We start from the raw sequence: 22,143 nt of genomic DNA on the forward strand, positions 1-22,143 counted from the left end.
GTACACTTAGATATGGCGGTTCAGTGCAGAGAATACACTACAACAGTTAATAAAATCTTTTTTTATATACACTTATATAGAAACTGACAATAAAAAATAATTTACTTAGGTAGAAAAACACACATTTTAGTATTTCCTTTGTTATGAATATATATAAAAAGTAAGAGCAGGCCGGCGGTTTCACTTCTGTGGTGGGGACGTGGTAGTATACGTTACCGCAGACACTGTGACACTACGTGGACCCAGAAGGAAGCGTTCAGATTTTGGCTACATGCTGGTCACTGGGATACAAGTCATATGAGGGCTCCTGTAGTGCTGCGGTTTATATGGAATATTAGGTGTCCACGCACATTCTTAGTGTACGTTCAGAAGCGGAAATTCTGCAGCAGATTTTCTGCAGACCCATCGAAGTCAATGGGTACCAACATAATCCGATTACTTACTTCAGTGTTTCCCATCGGGGGTGCCTCCAGGTGTTGCAAAACTACAACTCCCAGCATGCCCGGACAGCCTTTGGCTGTCCGGGCATGCTGGGAGTTGTAGTTTTACAACATCTGGAGGCACCCTGGTTGGGAAACACTGGCGTACTTCTTGCAGAGGAATTCCACAGCGGATTATGTACGTGTAAACGTACCCTTATAGAGGACATAGACTTCGGCAACCATTTTTATTGCCTCATTGCATCTAAATAAAAAGGAAGCAATATGTCTTTATTAAAAATTCCCTACCATTTTCTACCAGTACAGCTTCTGTATAGGACTGTGTGTCTCCATGGTAACAAATGACAAGCAAATCCTTTGTCCTCTGAACTACACAGCCTCTAAAGAAGGCAGTGCCCAACAGGTCTCATTTAACACAAGCGCTGGAACAGGACCCGGCACATGCGTTAAAGGGGTATTCCATGAAAAACTATATTTTTTCATCAACTGGCTCTAGAAAGTTAAACAGATTTGTAAATTACTTCTATAAAAAATCTTAATCCTTCCAGTATTTATTAGCTGCTGAATACTACAAAGGAAATTCTTTTCTTTTTGGAACACAGTGCTCTCTGCTGACATCTCTATCCATTTTAAGAACTGTCCAGAATAGGAAAAAATCCCCATAGCAAACATATGCTGCTCTGGACAGTTCCTAAAATGGACAGAGATGTCAGCAGAGAGCACTGTGTTCCAAAAAGAAAATAATTTCCTCTGTAGTATTAAGCAGCTAATAAGTACTGGAAGGATGAAGATTTATGAAAATTTTTAATAGAAGTAATTTACAAATTTGTTTAACTTTCCGGCACCAGTTGATTAAAAAAAAAATAAATAAATAAAGTTTTCCACCATTTACCCAACAGGGGTCACTTGGGTATAATTTTAGCCTCCATTCAGGATGTATCCATAGGGGTTTGCTGGATGAAATAGCACAGACCTTAGTGTTATTTAAATTAGTTGGATAATGTAATAATAAACATACTGCGATGTATATGATTGTTTGTTTGTTTGTATTACTATTGGGACCTAGGTATGATGGAGGCCATCTTAGCTATACAAATATATATGTGGTTTCCCCCACATGTGAACCCGATCCGTTCACACTATTGAATTTCCACTCAGAGAAAAATCTGCATGGAGATTCCGTGTGCAGCAGGGCCCGACGGAATGAATCAGTGCTATGACCGCGTCAACATGTGCCGTCCCCACGGACTACAATGCAATTTCCTGTGGAATTCCCCAGAAAAAATCCACATGTTCATTTTTTATTCTAGAAGAATTCGGAATTTGAATTTCTGCCACGGAAATTCCGCAGTGTGCACAGTGCAGCAGAATTACATTGAAGACAATGGGAGGCTGCTGCTGTGCCAGAATCTCTGCCAGAATTTCTCTAGTGTGAATGGGCCCTTACTCTCTTCCACTTTGACCCATCTTGTACTGGGAAATGGAGTAACGTGACTGTGGGATCAGACTACTCACATGGTTTAGGTGTGGTACGTTGCCATGGATACACATAGGTTGGCAACGGAGCTGTATATGCAAAACGGTTGGAAATTTTTATCGAAGACTGTCTGCAAAAGTTATATATATTTTTTTTTTAAGCCGTTTCAGAATTATAAACAAATTCCTTGCAAAATTGTACATGCCCTCAAATAACATACAACTGCATGCCATGCCCTCGTGCCTTATGGTACAGTACATCATGTTCTATACACAAGTGTTTCCCAACCAGGGTGCCCACAGCTGTTTCAAAACTACAACTCCCAGCATGCCCAGACAGCCTTCGGCTGTCCGGGCATGCTGGGAATTGTAGTTTTGCAACAGCTGGGGGCACCCTGGTTGGGAAACACTGCTTTACACGCTCATTGCTTAAGTTGCCACATCTGTGGTGCAGTCCCTTAAGGACATTTGGTGCAAAGGCTGCCAGTGTTTTTAAGGATATATGTCAAACGTGATGACATTGAACAAAAATAAAGGAATCTGTGATGAGGAAAGGGTTAACCGTCAAAGTCTATGTCAGGCGCTTCTTCCACCTCCTCGCTGTCTTCTACACTGTTGTGCCGCACATGCTCAGTAGACTGGTGCGTGACTGGGATGGAAAGGGCACGGTATATGGCCTCCACTGTGCTCTGTGATACGTAGAAGCTGAGATTGACAGACGGCATCTTGGATCTCATTTCTTCTAGGCACCGATACGCCTGGTGAGAAAGGACAACAGTTTAGAATTAATCTGGCCATATACTTCAGATACATGTCAAACACATGTTCACTTGACAGCTATTTCCCTTAAAGGGGTTCTCCGGAGGAAAACCTTTATTTTTTTTATTTTTAAATCAACTGGTGACAGAAAGTTAAACAGATTTGTAAATGTTAACAAATCTTTACCCTTCCAGTACTTTTTAGCAGCTGTATGCTACAGAAGAAATTCTTTTCATTTTTAATTTCTTTTTTGTCTTCTCCACAGTGCTCTCGGCTGACACCTGATGCCCGTATCAGGAACTGTCCAGAGCAGGAGAAAATCCCCATCGCAAACCTATGCTGCTCTGGACAGTTCCTGACACAGACAGAGGTGTCAGCAGAGAGCACTGTGGACAAGACAAAAATAAATTCAAAAATAAAAGCATTTCCTCTGTAGCATACAGCTGCTAAAAAGTAATGGAAGGTTAAAGATTATTTTAATAGAAGTCATTTACAAATGTGTTTAACTTTCTGGCACCAGTTGATTTAAAAAAAAAAAAGTTTTCCACCAGAGTACCCCTTTAACTCCCCATACATTTGCAGGCTTGGTTGTTGGAGGTAGTGTTTTTGCAAGGGAAGAAGGGGTAAGCTACTGCCAGACACCTCTGGTGGTTGGATGGACGGAATATGCACACTGAAATCCAACAGGACTCTCATCTGTACCTTCTGAAAGTCTCCCTGCTGTGTGTAATGTTCCACCAGAAATCCGTACACATCGCCAATGCGGACAGCACCCTCTAAATCAGCTTCTTCTAGGAGCAGCTCACACTGTCTGATGGCTTCCTGCTTGTCTGTGGGATATGCCCTGTAAAAAATACAAATACTATGAATGTCAGATTAAAGTACCAGCAAAACAGAACAAATGTATGAAGCTATTATCTGAGCACTGTGTGGTGGTATTGTGCAGTATTACATACTGTATTGTTTGTGCTGTGTGTGGTGGTGGCTGCACTGTATAGACTAGTTATTTACCATACTGAGTGTGGCATATAATTTAGCACTTTACTGTATGATCATTTGTACACTATATAAAGAGTACATTATTAGGGGGATAGCAATGGAAGGCACTATACAGGGCACTATTCAATGTAAGGATATATTCATGCATGTAAAAAGAAGCTTGCAAAAACTGCGTTTGGAGTGTTTCAGTGTCAAAAGAAGAACAAAAGAAGCACACAAGATGATTAAAGAGTACCTGTCATCAACTAAACTTTCCCTGATCCCCCTCCCCATCTGTCCCTTACTCTAACTATGCCTATCCCTGTGTTTATTGCGGTTTAAAATGCTGTGGAAATACCTTTTTTTTTATCCCTTTTCATTAGCTTAGGAGCACTGTCTTTCTGAGGAGTGAAAGGAGGTGGGTCCCGGCAGGCATGATGTCACATGAAGCCTGGCCGGGACTCTGCTTCTGCCAGTCTTCCTGTATGCTGCTCTCCCTCTGCAGCAGTGTTTCCCAACCAGGGTACCTCCAGCTGTTGCAAAACTACAACTCCCAGCACGCCCAGACAGCCAACAGCATACAGACTAAGTACAGGGGAGGGACGGCAGCCTCTGTCTCTCTCTCTCTCTCTCTCTCTCCTGTGTCTCTCTGCACTAAAAAGTCAATGCTGAGAACCAGGGGCGGTGGGAGCAATTACAGAGGCAGTAATTAAGATGAATGCCGGGGGGGGGGGGGTACAGAGCAGGGAGTGCAGTGAGATAATACAAAGTATAAAATAACGTGTGGTGAGGGGCAGGGAGAACACAGAGCATGGGGGAAAGTGACTGGCCTCTGTTATATGAGAGGCATGTGCAGGCTTGTAGCTCACAGTGAGCTGAGAGTACTGAACTTCCTGTGGAAGGACCAGAGCTCTTTCAGCATTAGTCCTAAAAGCTGTACACTTACTATGAAAAGCATAGGAAGCTGCCTGCAGACCAGGCATAGAAGAGAGACCCCTAGTGGCCAAAAGTATAAAATGAAAAAACTGGTATAAATATTCATATTTTTTAATGGAGATATATTACAATATGTCTTCATTAATGATTATGAACAACATATTAAAAGTTTTTATTGATGACAGGTACTCTTTAAATTAAAGGAGCGCAGTTTTTAAACCTCCCATTGATTCTAATGAGAGGAAAAATGACCAGAAGAGGCAGAAACTCCCAAATGAATTGACTGGTGATCCGGCACCTCCTGGCAGGATATACCCCACCTACTGACCCTGAGCTAATCAGTTTAGTCCCAAAGCAGTAGGAGAGGACTGACAGAGGAAGAAACCAGCAGGTGTCTAAGGGAACCAGACAAAAAAAAGGAACCAAAAACAACCCATCAGAAAGAAAACCGAACCATAGCCAACAAACATAATGGGTGGGTGCTGTGTCCCCCAATGGATCCTCCGAGAAAGATTTTACGGTAAGCATTAAAAAAAAAATCTACTTTTCTAGGTCGGCTCCATTGGGGGACACAGAGACAGTGGGATGTACCAAAGCAGTCCCCGGGGTGGGAAAAATACCCAACTCAGTATCAGGCAGAAGACTGACCCACTGCCACCTGCAACACTTTGCAACCCAAACCAGCGTCATCTGACGCAAATGTGTGCACCTGATAGAATTTAGTGAAAGTGTGCAAAGACGACCAGATGGCCACCTTACAGACTTGCAAAGCCAAAGCCCTATTGCGGAGCACCCAAGAAGCCCCAACGGAACACGTGGAATGCGCAGTAACTCGAAAAGGTGGGAGCTTCCCTTTATGGTCGCCTTGGAAGCCTGAAGACCCTTGCGATCAATGACAAAGAAGGAGTCACCCTACAGAAAGGAGGAGGTGACGGAAAGATAGATCTGGACAGCTCGAACAACATCCAGACTATGTAGGGAACGCTCCTTAGCGCTGGAAGGACAAAATGAAGGAAGAACGATCTCCTCGTTCATGTGAAAGGGGAAACCACCTTGGGCAAGAAGGAGGGAGGCGGACGAAAAACCACCTCGTCCTGATGAAGGACTAAGAAGGGAGAGCGACAAGAGAGAGCCACCAGCTTGGAGACCCTCCTAATGAAGGTAATCGCGATGAGGAAGGCGACCTTCCACGAAAGGATGCGAAGAGAGGCGTTCCGGAGAGGTTCGAACGGAGCCTCTCTCAAAGCGCTAAGCACCAGGTTGAGATCCCAAGGAGGAGTGGGAGACCAGAAAGGCGGCGCCGCATGGGCCACGCCCTGCAGGAAGGTGTGGATGTGAGAGCAGAAACTTGGAGACCTACTCCATCGCCAAGCGACTGAGCGTGCCACCCTGACGATTGATATATGCCACAGCCGTGGCGTTGTCCGATTGGACACGAACCGGACAACCCTGTAGGAGGATCTCCCAGTGAAGGAGGCAAAGAAAGATGGCACGGAGCTCCAGAAGATTGATGGGAAGGTGTGCCTCCTGAGGGGACCAGCGACCCTGGACCATCAGGTCCTGAAACACACCTCCCCAACCCTGGAGACTCACATTGGTCGTGACGACTTGCCAGTGGAGGGGAAGAAACGACCGCCCCTGGAGAAGGAGGGGAGATTGGAGCCGCCACAGAAGGGACCGACGAATAGAGGGGGGCAGAAAAATTTGGCGATCCAGAGTAGATGGCGACTTGTCCCACTGGGCCAAGATGGCCAGCTGGAGAGGGCGATAGCAGAACTGGGTGAAAGGGACCGCCTCCATGGCCGCCACCATCCGGCCCAGTACCTCGAATTGGAACAATTGGATGGGGCGCCGTAGGCGATGGACAACTTCCTGCAGGGAGCGCCGCTTGTCCAACGGAAGTCGAACATGGGCGGCTACTGTGTCGAAAACGAGACCCAGTAAGACAAGAGACTGGGAGGGAGACAGGTTGGACTTTTCCTGGTTGATCACCCAACCGAAGGCGGACAGAGTCTGTACCATGAGATGAAGGCTCTCCAAATTTTGGGACTAGGACGGAGCTTTGATCAAAAGATCGTCCAGATAAGGGGGGACCGAGATCCCCCGGACCCGAAGGATGGCAATCACCGCCACCCTGACTTTGAGAGCCGTAGCTAGGCCAAAATGAAGAGCCACGAACTGAAAGTGACCCGCGGGAACAGCGAAGAGGAGAAACGTTGATGGGCGGGGAAAATGGGGATGCGCAGATAGGCATCCCGGATATCCACTGAAGAAAGCAACTCCCCCTGATTCATGGACGCCACCACGGAGCGGAGGGACTCCATGTGAAAATGACGTAGCCGCAAATGGCAGTTGAGTAGCTTGAGCTCCAGAATGGGGTGGGCAGAGCGCTCTTTCTTGGGAACGACAAAGAGATTCGAGTAGAACACGAAAAGCGCTCCCCTGGAGGAGCTGGCACAATCACTCCTTGAGTGAGAAGGGTACTTAAAGCAATCTGAAAGGCCGCCGCCAAAGAAGGGAAACGAGGAGGGCGGGATCAGAAGAAACGATCCCGGGAAGGGAGGCGAACTCTATCCGGTAACCATCGGATAGGACGTCCCGGACTAAGGAGTCCTGAACCTGCACTAGCCAAACGTCCTGGAAAAGAGACAGATGCCCTCCCACCCGAGGAGAGGACACAGGTGGGGGCATCCCTTCAGGAGGAAGGAGGCTTACAGTTACCAGACTTGGCCGTTAAACCACCAGAACGGTTGTCTGACTTCCAGGAAGGAAGTGCCTTGAAAGATTGGGAGTGCGACTGCTTAGGAGGGCGACCCGATGCATAGGACCGAAAAGGGCCGAAAGGAAGCCGACTTCTGACAGGGATCGGAGTGGCGAGGTTTGTTCTGCGGCAGCAGAGAACTTTTACCCCCAGTAGCTTGGGAAATAATTTAATCTAGGCATTTCCCAAAGAGCGGAGAGCGGTAACTCTGTTAGATTTCTTTGAAGCAGCATCTGCATCCCACGCCTTCAGCCACATGAAGCGAAGAATCGCAACCAAAATTACCCGAGGCAAAGGCCCTGCATCGGGCTGACTCCAAGGCTGCTGAACAAAGGAAGTCTCCGGCCTGAGAAAGTTGGCGAGCAAGATCTGCCAAGTCCTCCCGAGGTGCGCCTGACAGGATGCCCAGCCATAGCTGAGAAGCCCAAACCGAAACTGCCTTGGCCACCCAAGCTCATGTGAAGGTGGGTAACAAGGATAAACCTGCCGCTTCAAAGGCAAATTAAGCCAAGTTCTCGATCTTCTTGTCCACAGGATCCGTAAAGGATGCTGCGTCCGCCAGAGGCAGGGTAGTAGATTTGGACAGACGAGAAACTGGAGGATCAACTGCAGGTGGTGCCGTTCACTTGGAAACCAGATCCGGCGGAAAGGGAATTCTTGGTTCCAACCAATTCTTGGTTCCCTGGAATTGTTTGTCCGGATGCTTCCAAGCCGTGTCCAACAAGGCATCAAATTCAGCATGAGAACTGAAAGCCTTGGGGGAACGCTGAGAGCGGTGAAAAGAAACTTCCGGATCAGGAACCGAAGTTCTTGGGTCCTCCAGATGAAACGTGTCCCTGATGGCTGACACCAAGCTGTCCTCATGATCCGAGGTGGATTCTGACCAGTCATCCGCTACTTCCCCTGGAGAGTGGGAGTGTGCGGTAGTAGCCTTAGACTGAGGTGTGTTAGACCTAGAACAAGGAGTCGGGACCTGGCATGGGCACAGGGGGAGCGGCCCCTAGAGTGGGGCGCTGCCGGCGAGCTGGGGAGGAGGAGCGAGATCTACGGGGAGAATGTCTATCCCAATTACACGACTCTGGAGAAGAGCCTGACAAAATCACTTTAGGACGCTTGTGAGAGTGCTGGAAGATGGGGTCAGGAGAAACTGAGCGGGACTCCCTGGGGGTCGTGCGCAGGGAAGACCGTTCAAAAGCAGAGGCCACTGATCTGGAGACCCTAGCCAGGTCGGAGAAAGACTGAGAAAGGGAAGAAACCCACTCTGGGGGAGGGGCGGACACCGCGAGTTCCAGGGGGACATCCTGAGAGACAGACACAGGAGGGGAAGCACGTGGTAGAGCAGGCGGAACAGGTGAATTCAGTGGAACCACAGGGCACTTTGGTCATGCAGCCGACGCAAGAGTAGTAGGCGACTAAGACTGTGGCTTCCTGTCCGGGGGGAGGTTCGGGTCTGGGGTCGGACATAAGTGCTAGTAAGGAGGCAGTCAGCAAATAAATTAGTCTCACCCAGGTCCTGTGTCCCGCAGCTGGAGTTGAGCAGAAAGGAGAGAAGGGGGGCGGACTCCACACCCAGATGGACCCCATTGGAGGAGGAGAGGGAGGAGAAAAGAAGTTGACCCCCCCCCCCCCAAAGCACACGCACCGAGCTGATAGGAGAATCAGTGACCCCCTGGTGCGCGTGCTGATAGACTATTGGCCGGCAGCAGGAGGTGGGAGACCCACCAGCGCACCCGAATGTGAAGAGTGGGCGGAGTTAGGTGCCGAACCAGGCCACAGCCGCGGCCTCAATTGATTTCATGCCCGACGCGGTGGCCCAAGAAGCGGGCCAAAATTTAAGTAAACTGAAGAGCTGGCCGAGCGAACGCAGCCCAGCTGACAGGCGCTGCGCTCGGCGAGCCAGAGAAGAATGAAAGTGAGTAAGCAGTGTCGGGGATGGTGAAGGGGAGGGGGAGGAGAGCTGCCCCGTGGTCCCCGGAGTCCCGACACTGCAATATAAAGACCGGAGCCTGTATTCCTGCCCCCCATAATAAAAAGTAATAAAAAATGAGGTATAAGGGGCCCCCTAAAGCAAGCAAGGAAGGAAGAATGGGGAGGGCCTACAACAGGCACTAGCTATAAAATAAAAAAGAAGACCAGGTCTGGAGAACTCCAGACCTGTGTCTGTCTCCTACTGACACTAAGCTAAAACTGATCAGAGTCAGTAGGCGGGGTATATCCTGCCAGGAAGGGCCGACTTTCTTTTGTATGCCTAGTGTCCGCCTCCTAGTGGCAGCAAGATATACCCACGGTCTCTGTGTCCCCCAATGGAGCCAACCAAGAAAAGGAGACTGTGAAACAAGACTTCCGGTCCCCCGCAGCGATATGAAGGGCCAAAATGTATATTAGGGAGTGCGCTCAAATACTACAGTGAGTACACTGCTAATAATTTTTGTTGACACATTATTTTAAAGACACAGTATTTTGTCCTCTAAGTGTCCCTGCACAGTATAATGTACAGGGCGGGCCATTTATATGGATACACCTTAATAAAATGGGAATGGTTGGTGATATTAACTTCCTGTTTGTGGCACATTAGTATATGTGAGGGGGGAAACTTTTCAAGATGGGTGGTGACCATGGCGGCCATTTTGAAGTCGGCTATTTTGAATCCAACTTTTGTTTTTTCATTAGGAAGAGTCATGTGACAAATCAAACTTATTGGGAATTTCACAAGAAAAACAATGATGTGCTCGGTTTTAACGTAACTATATTCTTTCATGTGTTATTTACAAGTTTCTGACCACTTATAAAATGTGTTCAATGTGCTGCCCATTGTGTTGGATTGTCAATGCAACCCTTTTCTCCCACTCTTCACAAACTGATAGCAACACCGCAGGAGAAATGCTAGCACAGGCTTCCAGTATCCGTATACACTGCTATATACTACTATATACACCGCAGGAGAAATGCTAGCACAGGCTTCCAGTATCCGTATACACTGCTATATACTACTATATACACCACAGGAGAAATGCTAGCACAGGCTTTCAGTATCAGTATACACTGCTATATACTACTATATACACCGCAGGAGAAATGCTAGCACAGGCTTCCAGTATCCATAGTTTCAGGTGCTGCAGAATGGGCAAAACAAAAATTGGAACAGGACCCTCAGTTTACGCAGAAGATTTTGTTCAGTGATGAGGCAAACTTTTATGTGAATGGTGAAGTTAACAAACAAAACCACCGCTATTGGTCTGACACTAACCCACATTGGATAGATCCCTCCAAGACTGTTGGAACATAAAAATTGATGGTATGGCGTGGTATATGGGGTACAAAGATTGCGGGGCCATTCTTCATCAATGGAAACCTCAAGGCCACTGGATATGCGAAATTGCTACATGATGATGTGTTTCCCTCTTTATGCACTGAAGCTGGCACGTTCCCTGAGTTTTTTCAGCAAGATGGTGCACCACCACATTATGGGTGTCAGGTCCGAGCATTGCTAGATGAACAGTTTCCTGGAAAGTGGATTGGTCGTCGTGGGCCAGTTGAATGGCCCCCAAGATCTCCCGATCTGACCCCCTTAGACTTTTAACTTTGGGGTCATCTGAAGGCAATTGTCTATGCTGTGAAGATACGAGATGTGCAGCACCTGAAACTACAGATACTGGAAGCCTGTGCTAGCATTTCTCCTTTGGTGTTGCTATAAGTGTGTAAAGAGTGGGAGAAAAGGGTTGCACTGACAATCCAACACTTGCAAATAACTAATGAAAGAATAAAGTTACGTTAAAACCAAGCACATCATTGTTTTTCTTGTGAAATTCCCAATAAGTTTGATGTGTCACATGACCCTCTTCCTATTGAAAAAACAAAAGTTGGATTCAAAATGGCCAACTTCAAAATGGCCGCCATGATCACCACCAATCTTGAAAAGTTTCCCCCCTCACATATACTAATGTGCCACAAACAGGAAGTTAATATCACCAACCATTCCCATTTTATTAAGGTGTCTCCATATAAATGGCCCACCCTCTATATGCCCCAACAACTTGCACCCATTAAAACAGCACACATTATAATGCTTGCCATAGTGCCTCCACACAGTATAATGCCCCAAAGTTCCCTACATAATATAGGGCCCCGTTTAGTGCCCCAACACAATATAAAGCCTCTGTTAGTGACCCCACACTGTATAATACTATGTGTGAACTCCACATAGTATAAATACTGCCCCCTTACACCACTCCACGCAGAATATAACAGCCAGCCCCCTTATGCCCCCATTGTCTGTCACACAATAACATTATGTCTCCCCACACAGCATACAGCCCACTTATACCCCCAACAACCCCTTGGTGTCCCCCACTGTGCCACATAGCAATTATTTTCTATAATAACATAAATTATGGCTGCATTTGAGCCTAGGACCAAGCAGTGGTTTTCAATTACCACTCATTGCTTACTAGCGCTCCTTCTCTGCTCCGGCCTTAGTGCTCCACTGAGTCTGACAAACATGCTGCATTGAAATGTCATGTGATACATCATGTCTGAGAGCAGAGCAGACATACAGCTGCAAAGCTGCCGGGCACCTCAAAACACAGACAGAGGAGTGGAAACGCAGGCAGTATTGCTCCCACTTTCACTTGTTGAAGAGATGCACACATTGCAATTGCACAGGTTGTACACCCCAAATTCCGGCCCTGCTCTGGACACATTACCTACGAGCCTGGATAAACCTCTTGACCAGAGTAATCTTGTTTTGCATATCAGAAAGTCGCCTTTCTTGCTCCTCTGGGCTGCGCATTTTGGCTTTAGACAAACACTTGTAAGCCTCAGTCAGTGCTCCCATGGCCTTCTCATAATTCTGATATTCATCAATCTCCACCTAAGACAGAAAAGAAGTCAGGAGAAGACAAGGAGGATTTGCAGATCATGGAGAAGTCTCTGTACAGATGACTCACCTGGGCACAGGCATCGTAGAAACCGGCCAGAAGGTCAAGAGCTCTTCCTTTGGTGTAGAAGTTGATAATGTTATTAACAATATGGGGATCTTGCCGCCAATCCAGAGACTGCAAGTAGTTGGCAGCCATTATGTAGATTTCCTTCTGTCGGGACACTCCAGCAAAGAACACAATCTTCTCAGTATCACCTGACTTCAATAAAGATCTCATGGCCTGGAAAAAAGAGAAGATACGTCACAATAATAAGAAGTGACCTCCTGCTTCAGTTTGCCTCCTTTCTGTGCACTGGGAAAACTCTAAATGCAGTAAGAATCCTTATTTACCTAATACAGTAGTTTATACTATAGTATCTAGTGTCCCATGGGCAGGAATCCACATAGGATGCATGTTAGAAGATTCCTTTTCCATACTAATATCACATCTTACCTTGACCTTGTTTCCAGCCTGAGTGTATTTCTTGGTTGCAAGGTGATAATTCCCTTGTCGCATGCAGCAGTCAGCAATTCGTTCAAGCAGTTCCCGTCTGGCTTCCTCGCTAAGCTCCTTGGAGTTTTTAGATACCGTCATCTTTTCTGCCATGTCCTCTGTGATAATGAGATTCTGCTCCAGGCACAACTGCAGGGCATCATAGTACTGCGGGACAAATATACACTAAAGATTGGAATGTGAATTGAACACACATGGTCACCACATTGTTCCAAGCGATACCCGAGTTGGGGGGGACTAAGCCTGTATTTTACATTAAAGATATATTCCCATTCCAGTCCCAGAGGTCAGACCCCCTCAGAGGAAGGCAAGGTCGCAGTGCTGATTCACTCTGCACAGTTCTGCAGCCCCTTTCTATTTAGAGGTTTGGACCCCTACTCATCATAAAGTAATGGGACAACCTTGCAATGTGCCATCAATTTATGAGATAAGAATACCCATTTAAGTATATAACCAAATGTTTTTGTTTTTTTTGTAATATCCTTCAGGCTCCCAATGCCTTCAACCAATGCTTTACAAGGGTTAGGCTGGGTTCACATCACATTTTTCCCAATACAGGACCGCATACCACGGTTTTAGGTCCGGTAGAAAACCGCATACGGGCAAAAATGAGCCGACCGGTTCACTCCGGTCGGCTCATTGAAATCATTACATACGGGTGGCATATGGCAGGGATACGGGAGCGCCCGGTTTTAGCTCCCCCCAGACTTATGCGGTCCATTATTGGGAAAAATGGGATGTGAACCCAGCCTTATACCAACTGATGAACCCAAGTCTACATATTCTATTAGGAAAGGAACTCCTGCTCTGGAAAACAGCCTGATTAATACCTAGTCCCTATCTGTGGGGTCCCCATTGGTGCTCCATTTGGACAAGCCCTGCTGAATGGGCACTGTCAGATATAAAAACTTTTTATATGTTGTACATCTTGGCAAAACAATAGTTTTTCTCATATACTTCTTTAAAAATGTTTCACATTTTATTAAAGAAAAATGGAAAATTGCGTTTGGAAATCCCACCACTAGGGGACCCCATACCTCCTGGGACACTGATGAGTCCCACAGAAGAATGAGCGTGTCCAAGGGTCATGGACACAAGATGGCTGATTGACAAGGCTGCAGGAGGAACACAGCCTGCAGCAACACTGCTGTAACACAGAGTTCTACCAAACATGTGCCTCCAGCTGTTGCAAAACTAAAACTCCAAGCATGCCTGGACAGTCAAAAGATGTCTGGGCATGCTGGGAGTTGTAGTTGCGCAAAAGCTGTAGGCACACAGCTGAAGGCAACACAGCTGTTAAAGAGTTATCCAAACACTGTACTTCTAACTATTCCTAAACTACAAGTCCCAGCATTACAGGACTGCCTAAGGATGATACACATGAATGACATAGGAAGATGTAAGTTATACACTCACGATATTGTCTTTAGTGGTAGAGTACAGGCAATCTCCAATAACCATTGTGTGTGTGTGTGTGTGTGTGTGTGTGTACAGCATAAATCTAGAGAGGAAAGGGGTACAGAGCAGGATTGGCAGGCTCCCAAGAGCAGTGAGTCAGCAGAGTGAGGGAGGTGAGGAGTAATCACAGTGCAGGCAAGAAAGGGACACACCCCCTCCCTTTGACAAGATGGAAAAGACATTGAGCAGCTATAATATGCAATTTTTTTTTGTAAAATATGGGTGATAGAGACATATAAAGTACATGTACATGGATCAGGATAAGGTACTGAGTAACATATAACAGTTTTTTTTTACTTTTTTGTGGGACCTGACAGGTACACTTTAAGCTCAATGATATTCCATTAAAGGGATTTTCTCATTAAAAAACATTTATGGCACATTACATGGGTTTTTTGGGGGATAAGTATTTATTTATGTGCCCAGGCAGATGCTAAAGAGAAAAATAACATATACTAACCTTCCTCACTCCACAGTACTTCAGGGTTCGGTTTGTGGCTATACATATTCAACCAATCAGTGGTTGAGGTGGGAAAATACAGCGGCCACCGACTGGCTAAATGGTCAATTTTACATGCCGACCCAAATCCCAGAAGTGTTGTGCAATGGGACCAGAGCACTGTAATATCAGCAGTGGTGGAGGAGAAAAGAAAGTAGGTATACCGTAGTTTTTTTTTTATTTACCCCCTGCTTGGACAAAGTTATATACAAAAAAATTATAATTTCCAGAATACCCCTTGAATTTGACACAAAACAAAAGTATCTCTGATTAGGAGTCCAAACTGGTCCCTGAGTGATCCCTGTTTCAAACAAAAATATGTGACTCCTGCACCATTAACATATCTAGGAGATAACCACAAAATAGGTTTTGTGGGGAAACCTCTTTAAGGGTATGTTCCCGCTCTGTGAGTCAGCAGAGGATTTTACATAGTGTATTTATTTGTATGAAATCTGCTGCTGATTTGCTACCCATCACCTTTCATGGGTTTGCGAACTTGCCAAAGTTAGTGACAGGTTTGCAGACCCACTGAAGTCAAGGGGTAGCAAATCCGTGGGGGATTTCACGAAGATAAATCCGCTACATAGACTCCCATGCTAACTTAAAGTGTGTAAATGTATCAAATGATGTGTCATGGGGGTCTGTTATTCCACATGATACAGCAATTATTTGCTTTAATAGTCATAACCTGGCCTTCTCTGCTCAAATTGCTGTAATACAATATTTGATAAGGAATCTTACAAGCATGGTAACTACAGTGCATTTGGCATGTAAAATGTATATATAAAAAATCCGGTGTGACTTCCACAATAAAGATCGCAGTGTCATCAATGTCTTTGTAATATATTAACAATTTCTGTGACGTCAACTTATGAGTGTGATGGACTTCGTGCTCTTTGGTAAATGTACCTGTACCAGAGGATTAAGGGGGTGTTGAGTTGTAGGGCATGTTCACTGTATTTATTAAAAATGTTTCTGATAAAAAAACAAAACAAAATATATTAACACTTTACCTTTTTGGCGGCTAGCAGCAGTTCCACAGCTTTCTCAAACTGGTCGTGCTCAATGAAGAAATCAGAGCAGCGAGCAAGAAGGGCTGGGTCCGACTTCTCATCTAGGTCCTCGGCTATCAGCTGAAGAGCACCAAACTGTTCAGTAGCAAACGCCAACTCCAACGCCTTGGAGAGATGACCTGACTAGAAGTGAGAAGAATCTGTATGTTTGTTAAATTGTTTTAAAAATCAATACAAATAATCTTATTAAAAAAAACTAGTTAGTGCTTGAAACTATTCAAAGCCTATTTAGCTTATATGTATAAATCCCCCAAATCCTGCTTCCATATAAACAGATTTAGCATTAAATGATCAACTACTAAGACATATTTAGTTGCCTTTGAACATAACAATAAACCAGTCTTTGTTTAGCTCCTCTGCTCCCCCTAATGGAGGTTACAGGCAGCCAGAGTTTTATCATTTACCTCAATGGTTTAAGGGGCTTAGACCCTTATTGAGACATGCTATAAAATGAATCAGCATAGAATTATTAATGAAAAGTATGCTTAAATTCTGATAGTAGAATAACAGTATTATAATAAGTAAAGTATGTTATTACTAGCAGTGTATCGACTTAGTAACACAAAAGTGATAATACAAAACACTTCTCATCCAGTCCTTAGCTTCTTTCCTTTTACCTTGTGGTAAAGCATGACGGCTCTATCCATTTGCTCTCCCTTTTCTTCATAATACCGAGCTGCATCCATCATGTCCTCTGGGGTGCTCAGCAATGCCAGGTTCATGAGTTGGTCATCCAGATTATTTTCCTGTATGGAAATGAGTATGTGGGTAACATCTGATATTGCATATTTCTTTCACATAAAGTAATGGTATATTACTATGATTGAGTTGAGAACCAACCTCTGGGACCTCCACCAATCGTAGTGCTGCATCTCATTCACAGATTTTGCCCTGCACAGTGGTCCCTGACCACAAATTAGATGCAGAATGAATAGGGTCTGATGTAGGGCTGCAACGATTATTCAATTAAATTCGATAACAGGAATTATTGTCGACGAATCACGTCATCGAATAATCAGCTGATTCGTTGGCACCGGTCATAAGGCTGCTGTGGGCAGGGTGGTCAGACGCTAGGCCGCAGCCTCTGTTCATCAAGTCCCTGTCCCACCCTCTGCTTACAAATCACACATGCAGGTTTGGCAAACCAGATCTCAGTCCCACAGTGTAATTGGCGTGCAAACATTCCCCACCCCCGGGCTACAGTCTTAACGATGCGCACAATCCCCATCCAAAACCTTTCCCACTCCCTGCACTGTGTTAGCGGCGCACGGTAAACACTGTTCCGCCGCCTCCCTACAGTTCTGTCCCACCACCACCCTATAGTTCAGTCCCGCTACTGTGTTTCTGAGCGCAAGGCTTCCTCCAGGCACTTAGCAAGACAGCTCCCTGTAAGTGCATCAGCAGCCCTGTATATGAGGTGTTGGGAGGGAATTAATTGTGTAAATATGTATACACACACCCTAGTGTAATCTCCAGACACGAGGGTGCAATGCTCTGCACACACTGCTATACACATAGGGGTATATGCAGAGCATTGCACTCTTGTGTCTGTAGTACAGACACTAGGATGCAATGCTCTGCACATAATACAATATTTATAGCAGTGTGTATGTAGTACACACACACACACACTGCTATACACATGGTGGTATGTGCAGAGCATTGCATCCTAGTGTCTGTAGTACAGTGGACACTGCTTTACCCATGGGGGTGTACTACAGCCACAAGGGTGCAATGCTCTGAACATACCTCCATGGGTATAGCGGTGTCCACTGCACACTGTACTACAGACACAAAGGTGCAATGCTCTGCACATACCCCCCATGGGTATAGCGGTGTGTATGTAGTACATAAACACTGCTATACACATGGGGGTGTGTGCAGAGCATTTGCACCCTTGTGTCTGTAGTACAGACAGTAGGATGCAATGCTCTGCACATACCCCTTGCTAGTATTTGTAGTACTACAGAGTCTGTACTACAGACATGGGTCGGGTGCAATGCTCTGCAGTCTGCACATACCCCTATGTGTATAGGAGTGCTATATAAAAAGAGTAAAGTAAAAAAAAAAAAAAATTTAATTAACTGCTCCTCCAATAAAAATTAGCTCCCCCTTTTCCTATTGCTATACAAAAAAAGTAAAATAACAGTTTTTTTTTTACATATCTGATACTACCGCATGGCGAAGATTTGTCCCCCTATCCCGCGGTGGAAACTGTCCTGTATTTTTTCATTTCTACATTCTTTCCTTGGGCTTGAGTTCTTGAGTATACCTTATTGTCCATTGCTACACATTTCTTCTCCATTTAGGAGAATAGTTTATTGATGTATACATCATTTGTTTTATAGGCACATTGGTGTTAATCATTTGGTAGAGTGTATAGTGGTGTCTATTTATTCATTCACTCATTTTTTTTTCTTGGATTATTATCGGTATTGCACGTGACACTTTATTATTATTGCATAGTTTCATTTTTGATATCTATATTTTTGTCATTTTTAGAGGGCTAGGCATGGTATATTTGCATTTATTTTTTGGACAGTTGCCAACTTACACGCTATTAAGCGTGGGTTAGGGGGTGGAGGTAGGGTTACGTCCCTTTCCTCTGTGTATTTACATGTGGTTTTAATTGTTTTTAATATGGTCTCCCCTTTTGTGGTTTTGCTAATAAAGTTATTTTCATATTCATCTATACATGTGTTGGTGTGCATTATCTGTGGTTGCCTTTCTTTCTTTTTTGGTATTAGTCACCAGCTGTGGCCACAACCCGCCCTACCTCGCCCCGCCCCCTAACCTGCTCGCAGCGGCAATATGCTGCTCTGAGACAGAGGGCCTGCAAGTTGCCAAGTGCACTGCAGTGTTAATAGACATCGCGGAGCAGCCACAATGTCTAAGTACACTGCGCATGCACCCGGCAACTTGCAGGCCCCTTTCTGGCTGCTCGGAGTGGCGGATTGCTGCTGCAAGGGGGCCAAGGGGCGGGGCAGGGGGTGGGAACAGCTGGAGGCACACTATGGGTCGTATCATCGGTAGATTCGAAGCGTAAAATATGCTGTGGATCCTTTACATGTGACCCTACCCTAAATGGGTATTGTCATCTGAGCAAGTTAGCCTCTCTCCACAGGATAGCGGATAATAATCTTTTCTCAGAATAGGTGGGGCCCCAGCAATCAGACTCCCTAGTTAATCCCCTTTCCTGTGGATTGGGGGTAACTTCTTAAAATTGGCTCTGTACATTGAGGACAAGCAGGGCTCTGTACACTGAAGACAAGCAGGGCTCTGTGCACTGAGGACAAGCAAGGCTCAGTGCACTGAGGACAAGCAGGGCTCTGTGCAGTGAGGACAAGCAGGGCTCAGTGCACTGAGGACAAGCAGGGGTCTGTACACTGAGGACAAGCAGGGGTCTGTACACTGAGGACAAGCAGGGGTCTGTACACTGAGGACAAGCAGGGCTCTGTACACTGAGGACAAGCAGGGCTCTGTGCAGTGAGCACAAGCAGGGCTCTGTACACTGAGGACAAGCAGGGCTCCATACACTGAGGACAAGCAGGGCTCCGTACACTGAGGACAAGCAGGGCTCTGTACACTGAGGACAAGCAGGGCTCTGTACACTGAGGACAAGCAGGGCTCTGTACACTGAGGACAAGCAGGGCTCTGTAGACTGAGGACATGCAGGGCTCTGTACACTGAAAACAAGCGGGGCTCTGTACACTGAGGACAAGCAGGGCTCTGTGCAGTGAGGACAAGCAGGGCTCTGTACACTGAGGACAAGTAGGGCTCTGTGCAGTGAGGCTCTGTGACATGCCCCCGGCAGGATGGTTGAAATAGGACTGGGCGGTATTCCGGTTCATACCGAATACTGAAATTTTTGTCCTGCAAGATATGAATTTTTCCCCATACCGCAATACCGGTTTGGCCCCTCCCCTCGGGAATGAATGAATTATGAACCCAGTGCTGCGCTGTCCCCACATCGGGGAACTAATCATATGTGACCCGCGAGCCCTGTTCTGCTTCCCCCCCAAATTAATCATTAGCCCAGCACTGCGCATTCCCCATTAGGGTACTACTCACATATGTCACCCGCAAGCGCTGCTCTCCTCGTCTTCCTGTTTGTTTTGGGCCGCCTGTGCTGGCTTGAACTGTGTACTGTACGCTGTATCTCTATGCTGTATCCCTATGCGGCCGTCAGCCTATTACCGGCCTCAGCGATGTTCCACCTCGGCCGGTGATAGGCTGAGCTCACTGTCATGTAAGGAGCTCTGGCCGGCTTCTTACATGACAGTGGGCTCAACCTATCACCGGCCGAGGCGGAACATCGCTGCGGCCGGTGATAGGCTGACGGCCGCATAGGGATACAGCATAGAGATACAGCGTGCAGTACACAGTTCCAGCCAGCGCAGGCAGCCCGCAACAAACAGGAGGATGAGGAGGGCAGCGCTTGCTTGTGACATATGTGAGTAGTACCTAGATGGGGACAGCGCAGTGCTGGACTGATGATTCATTTGGGGGGGGGGGGGGGGGTAGCAGAACAGCGCTTGCGGGTCACATGATTTAAGGGGGGGGGGAATACCGTTATATAGCGTGGGACTGTCATTAGTTACAAAAATACAGTGATACACATATTTGGTCATGAAAATTCGAGAGTCTGCAAAGAGCCCTACTTGTCCTACCGTCACTACCTGTATTTGATCTCCTCACAGAGACAAACATGCAATAACTGCAGGGATAGCCTTTTTTCACCCCAAAATATACACATTATTAACCAATGTATATTACAAATATACATATTGTATATTGTATTATCTACATTATAGAAAAAGTTTTTGTTAACAACAGGTACACTTTAAGGTTCATTGAACAGTGTGGTAATAAAATATATGTATCTACCTTGCAAAGCCTGATGGCGTTATTATAAGCCTGGGCTCTGGTATAGAAATGCACTGCCTGTTTTACATCCCCTTGGCTTTCATATTGACGTGCCAGGTGGTAAGAAGCTGCCAAGTTACCAGTCTCATTGGCGATTTCTGCAGCCTGGAAAAAAATAAATAAAAAAAAAACAAGAAGTAGTTTTTATTACTGGCCTAGGAGTAGTTGGAGATAATCTGTATACATGTACTAAGCCATTTTTGGGTTGGAAAACACTGTACTATGTTCTGAAATGGAAAAAAACCTTTGAATGCATTACATATATAAAGTATATATACTGCTGTTGTCTCATACCTTTTGTATATTGCGCAGGAAGCAGTGTACTCGCACTAAAGACAGGTAGTCTTGTGCCATCTCATAATATTTGAGAGCGTTATCCAATTCTGACTGGCTCTCAAGGTACTGTGCCCACCATTTCCACAGAATTCTGTATAAGGACAGTCAGGAAAAAACATAAAACAGTTAGATGTAAAGTATCATCATAGACTTCTGTTTCCTGCAACAGCCTCCTGTTTACTGCAACCTGTGTAAACCCAAAGCTTGGTAGAATCCAAACAGAAATAGTACAAATAGATAACATGTCCATGTGTGTTGGTCTGGTCCATGATGAACGCCCTGGCCCCCCTATTGGCCATGCCTTCTTGTTTATTGGTACTGTTCCTTTGTTTGCATCCCTTTGCGTAGGGAAATTTTGCCATTTGATTGTATTGAAAATCGGAAATAAATATTTTAAAAATAATAATAACAAAATAGTACAAGTAGATGGTAACTGATACAATCACTAAAGGAAGAGTGAAGTAGGATATACAGATATACAGGAGAATGCCATATAAAATCAATGCTTGTGTAAAAAAATGTATTTAAAAGTAAAGGAATGGGACCCAACAGGTTTTGGGGAGGGGTCTCAGGTAAATTACAATGAGATGGAGAGGATGCAGATCTAGTAGTTTTAAACGCTGCTCAGCGTTTGGAGCAAACTGTTCCGAATGCTGGAGCTGGGAGCTCGTGATGTCATAGCTCCACCCCCTTATGTCGTTACACCCCGCCCGCTCAATGAAGTGTATTGGAGGGGGCGTGACGGCTGTCAGGCCCCCTCTCATAGACTTGCAATAAGGGGGTGGGCGTGACATCATGAGGGGGTGCCGGCTCAAGCGTTCGGAACATTTTGTTTCAAACGATGAACAGCGGAGTACCCCTTTAATGAAAGAATATCTGTAAGTGTCAAGGATAGGACCAAGATGGCCCAACTAGAAAACTGTATTGTCTCCAATCCAAAAACATGTACCTAAGCAAAACAAAATATATAATACTGATCAGCCATATAATTAAGTCTCCAAAACATCTCCTACACGCCAAGGCCTGGACTTCACAAGAGGTGACTTGTGGTATCTGGCACCAAGACATC

General features: G+C 45.7%; 1 protein-coding gene across 4 annotated transcripts in view; it reads right to left on the reverse strand.

Annotated features, from left to right (window-relative positions):
• Positions 1-1,199: 1,199 nt before the first annotated feature.
• The window catches only part of IFT140 (intraflagellar transport 140), a 128,202-nt gene continuing 107,258 nt past the window's right edge, over positions 1,200-22,143 (reverse strand). For all 4 annotated transcript variants that reach the window (XM_056533603.1, XM_056533601.1, XM_056533599.1 and 1 more), the window contains 9 exons: positions 21,033-21,165; positions 20,700-20,843; positions 16,430-16,558; positions 15,753-15,935; positions 12,723-12,929; positions 12,297-12,509; positions 12,054-12,220; positions 3,378-3,519; positions 1,200-2,674 (listed from right to left, as the gene is read on the reverse strand). In XM_056533603.1, coding sequence (XP_056389578.1) covers positions 2,474-2,674; positions 3,378-3,519; positions 12,054-12,220; positions 12,297-12,509; positions 12,723-12,929; positions 15,753-15,935; positions 16,430-16,558; positions 20,700-20,843; positions 21,033-21,165 — 1,519 coding nt within the window. In that variant the 3' untranslated portion in view covers positions 1,200-2,473. The remainder of the gene's footprint in view (positions 2,675-3,377; positions 3,520-12,053; positions 12,221-12,296; positions 12,510-12,722; positions 12,930-15,752; positions 15,936-16,429; positions 16,559-20,699; positions 20,844-21,032; positions 21,166-22,143) is intronic.

The sequence above is a fragment of the Hyla sarda genome, chromosome 8 (genome assembly GCF_029499605.1).
Source record: "Hyla sarda isolate aHylSar1 chromosome 8, aHylSar1.hap1, whole genome shotgun sequence".
Classification (NCBI taxonomy): domain Eukaryota; kingdom Metazoa; phylum Chordata; class Amphibia; order Anura; family Hylidae; genus Hyla; species Hyla sarda.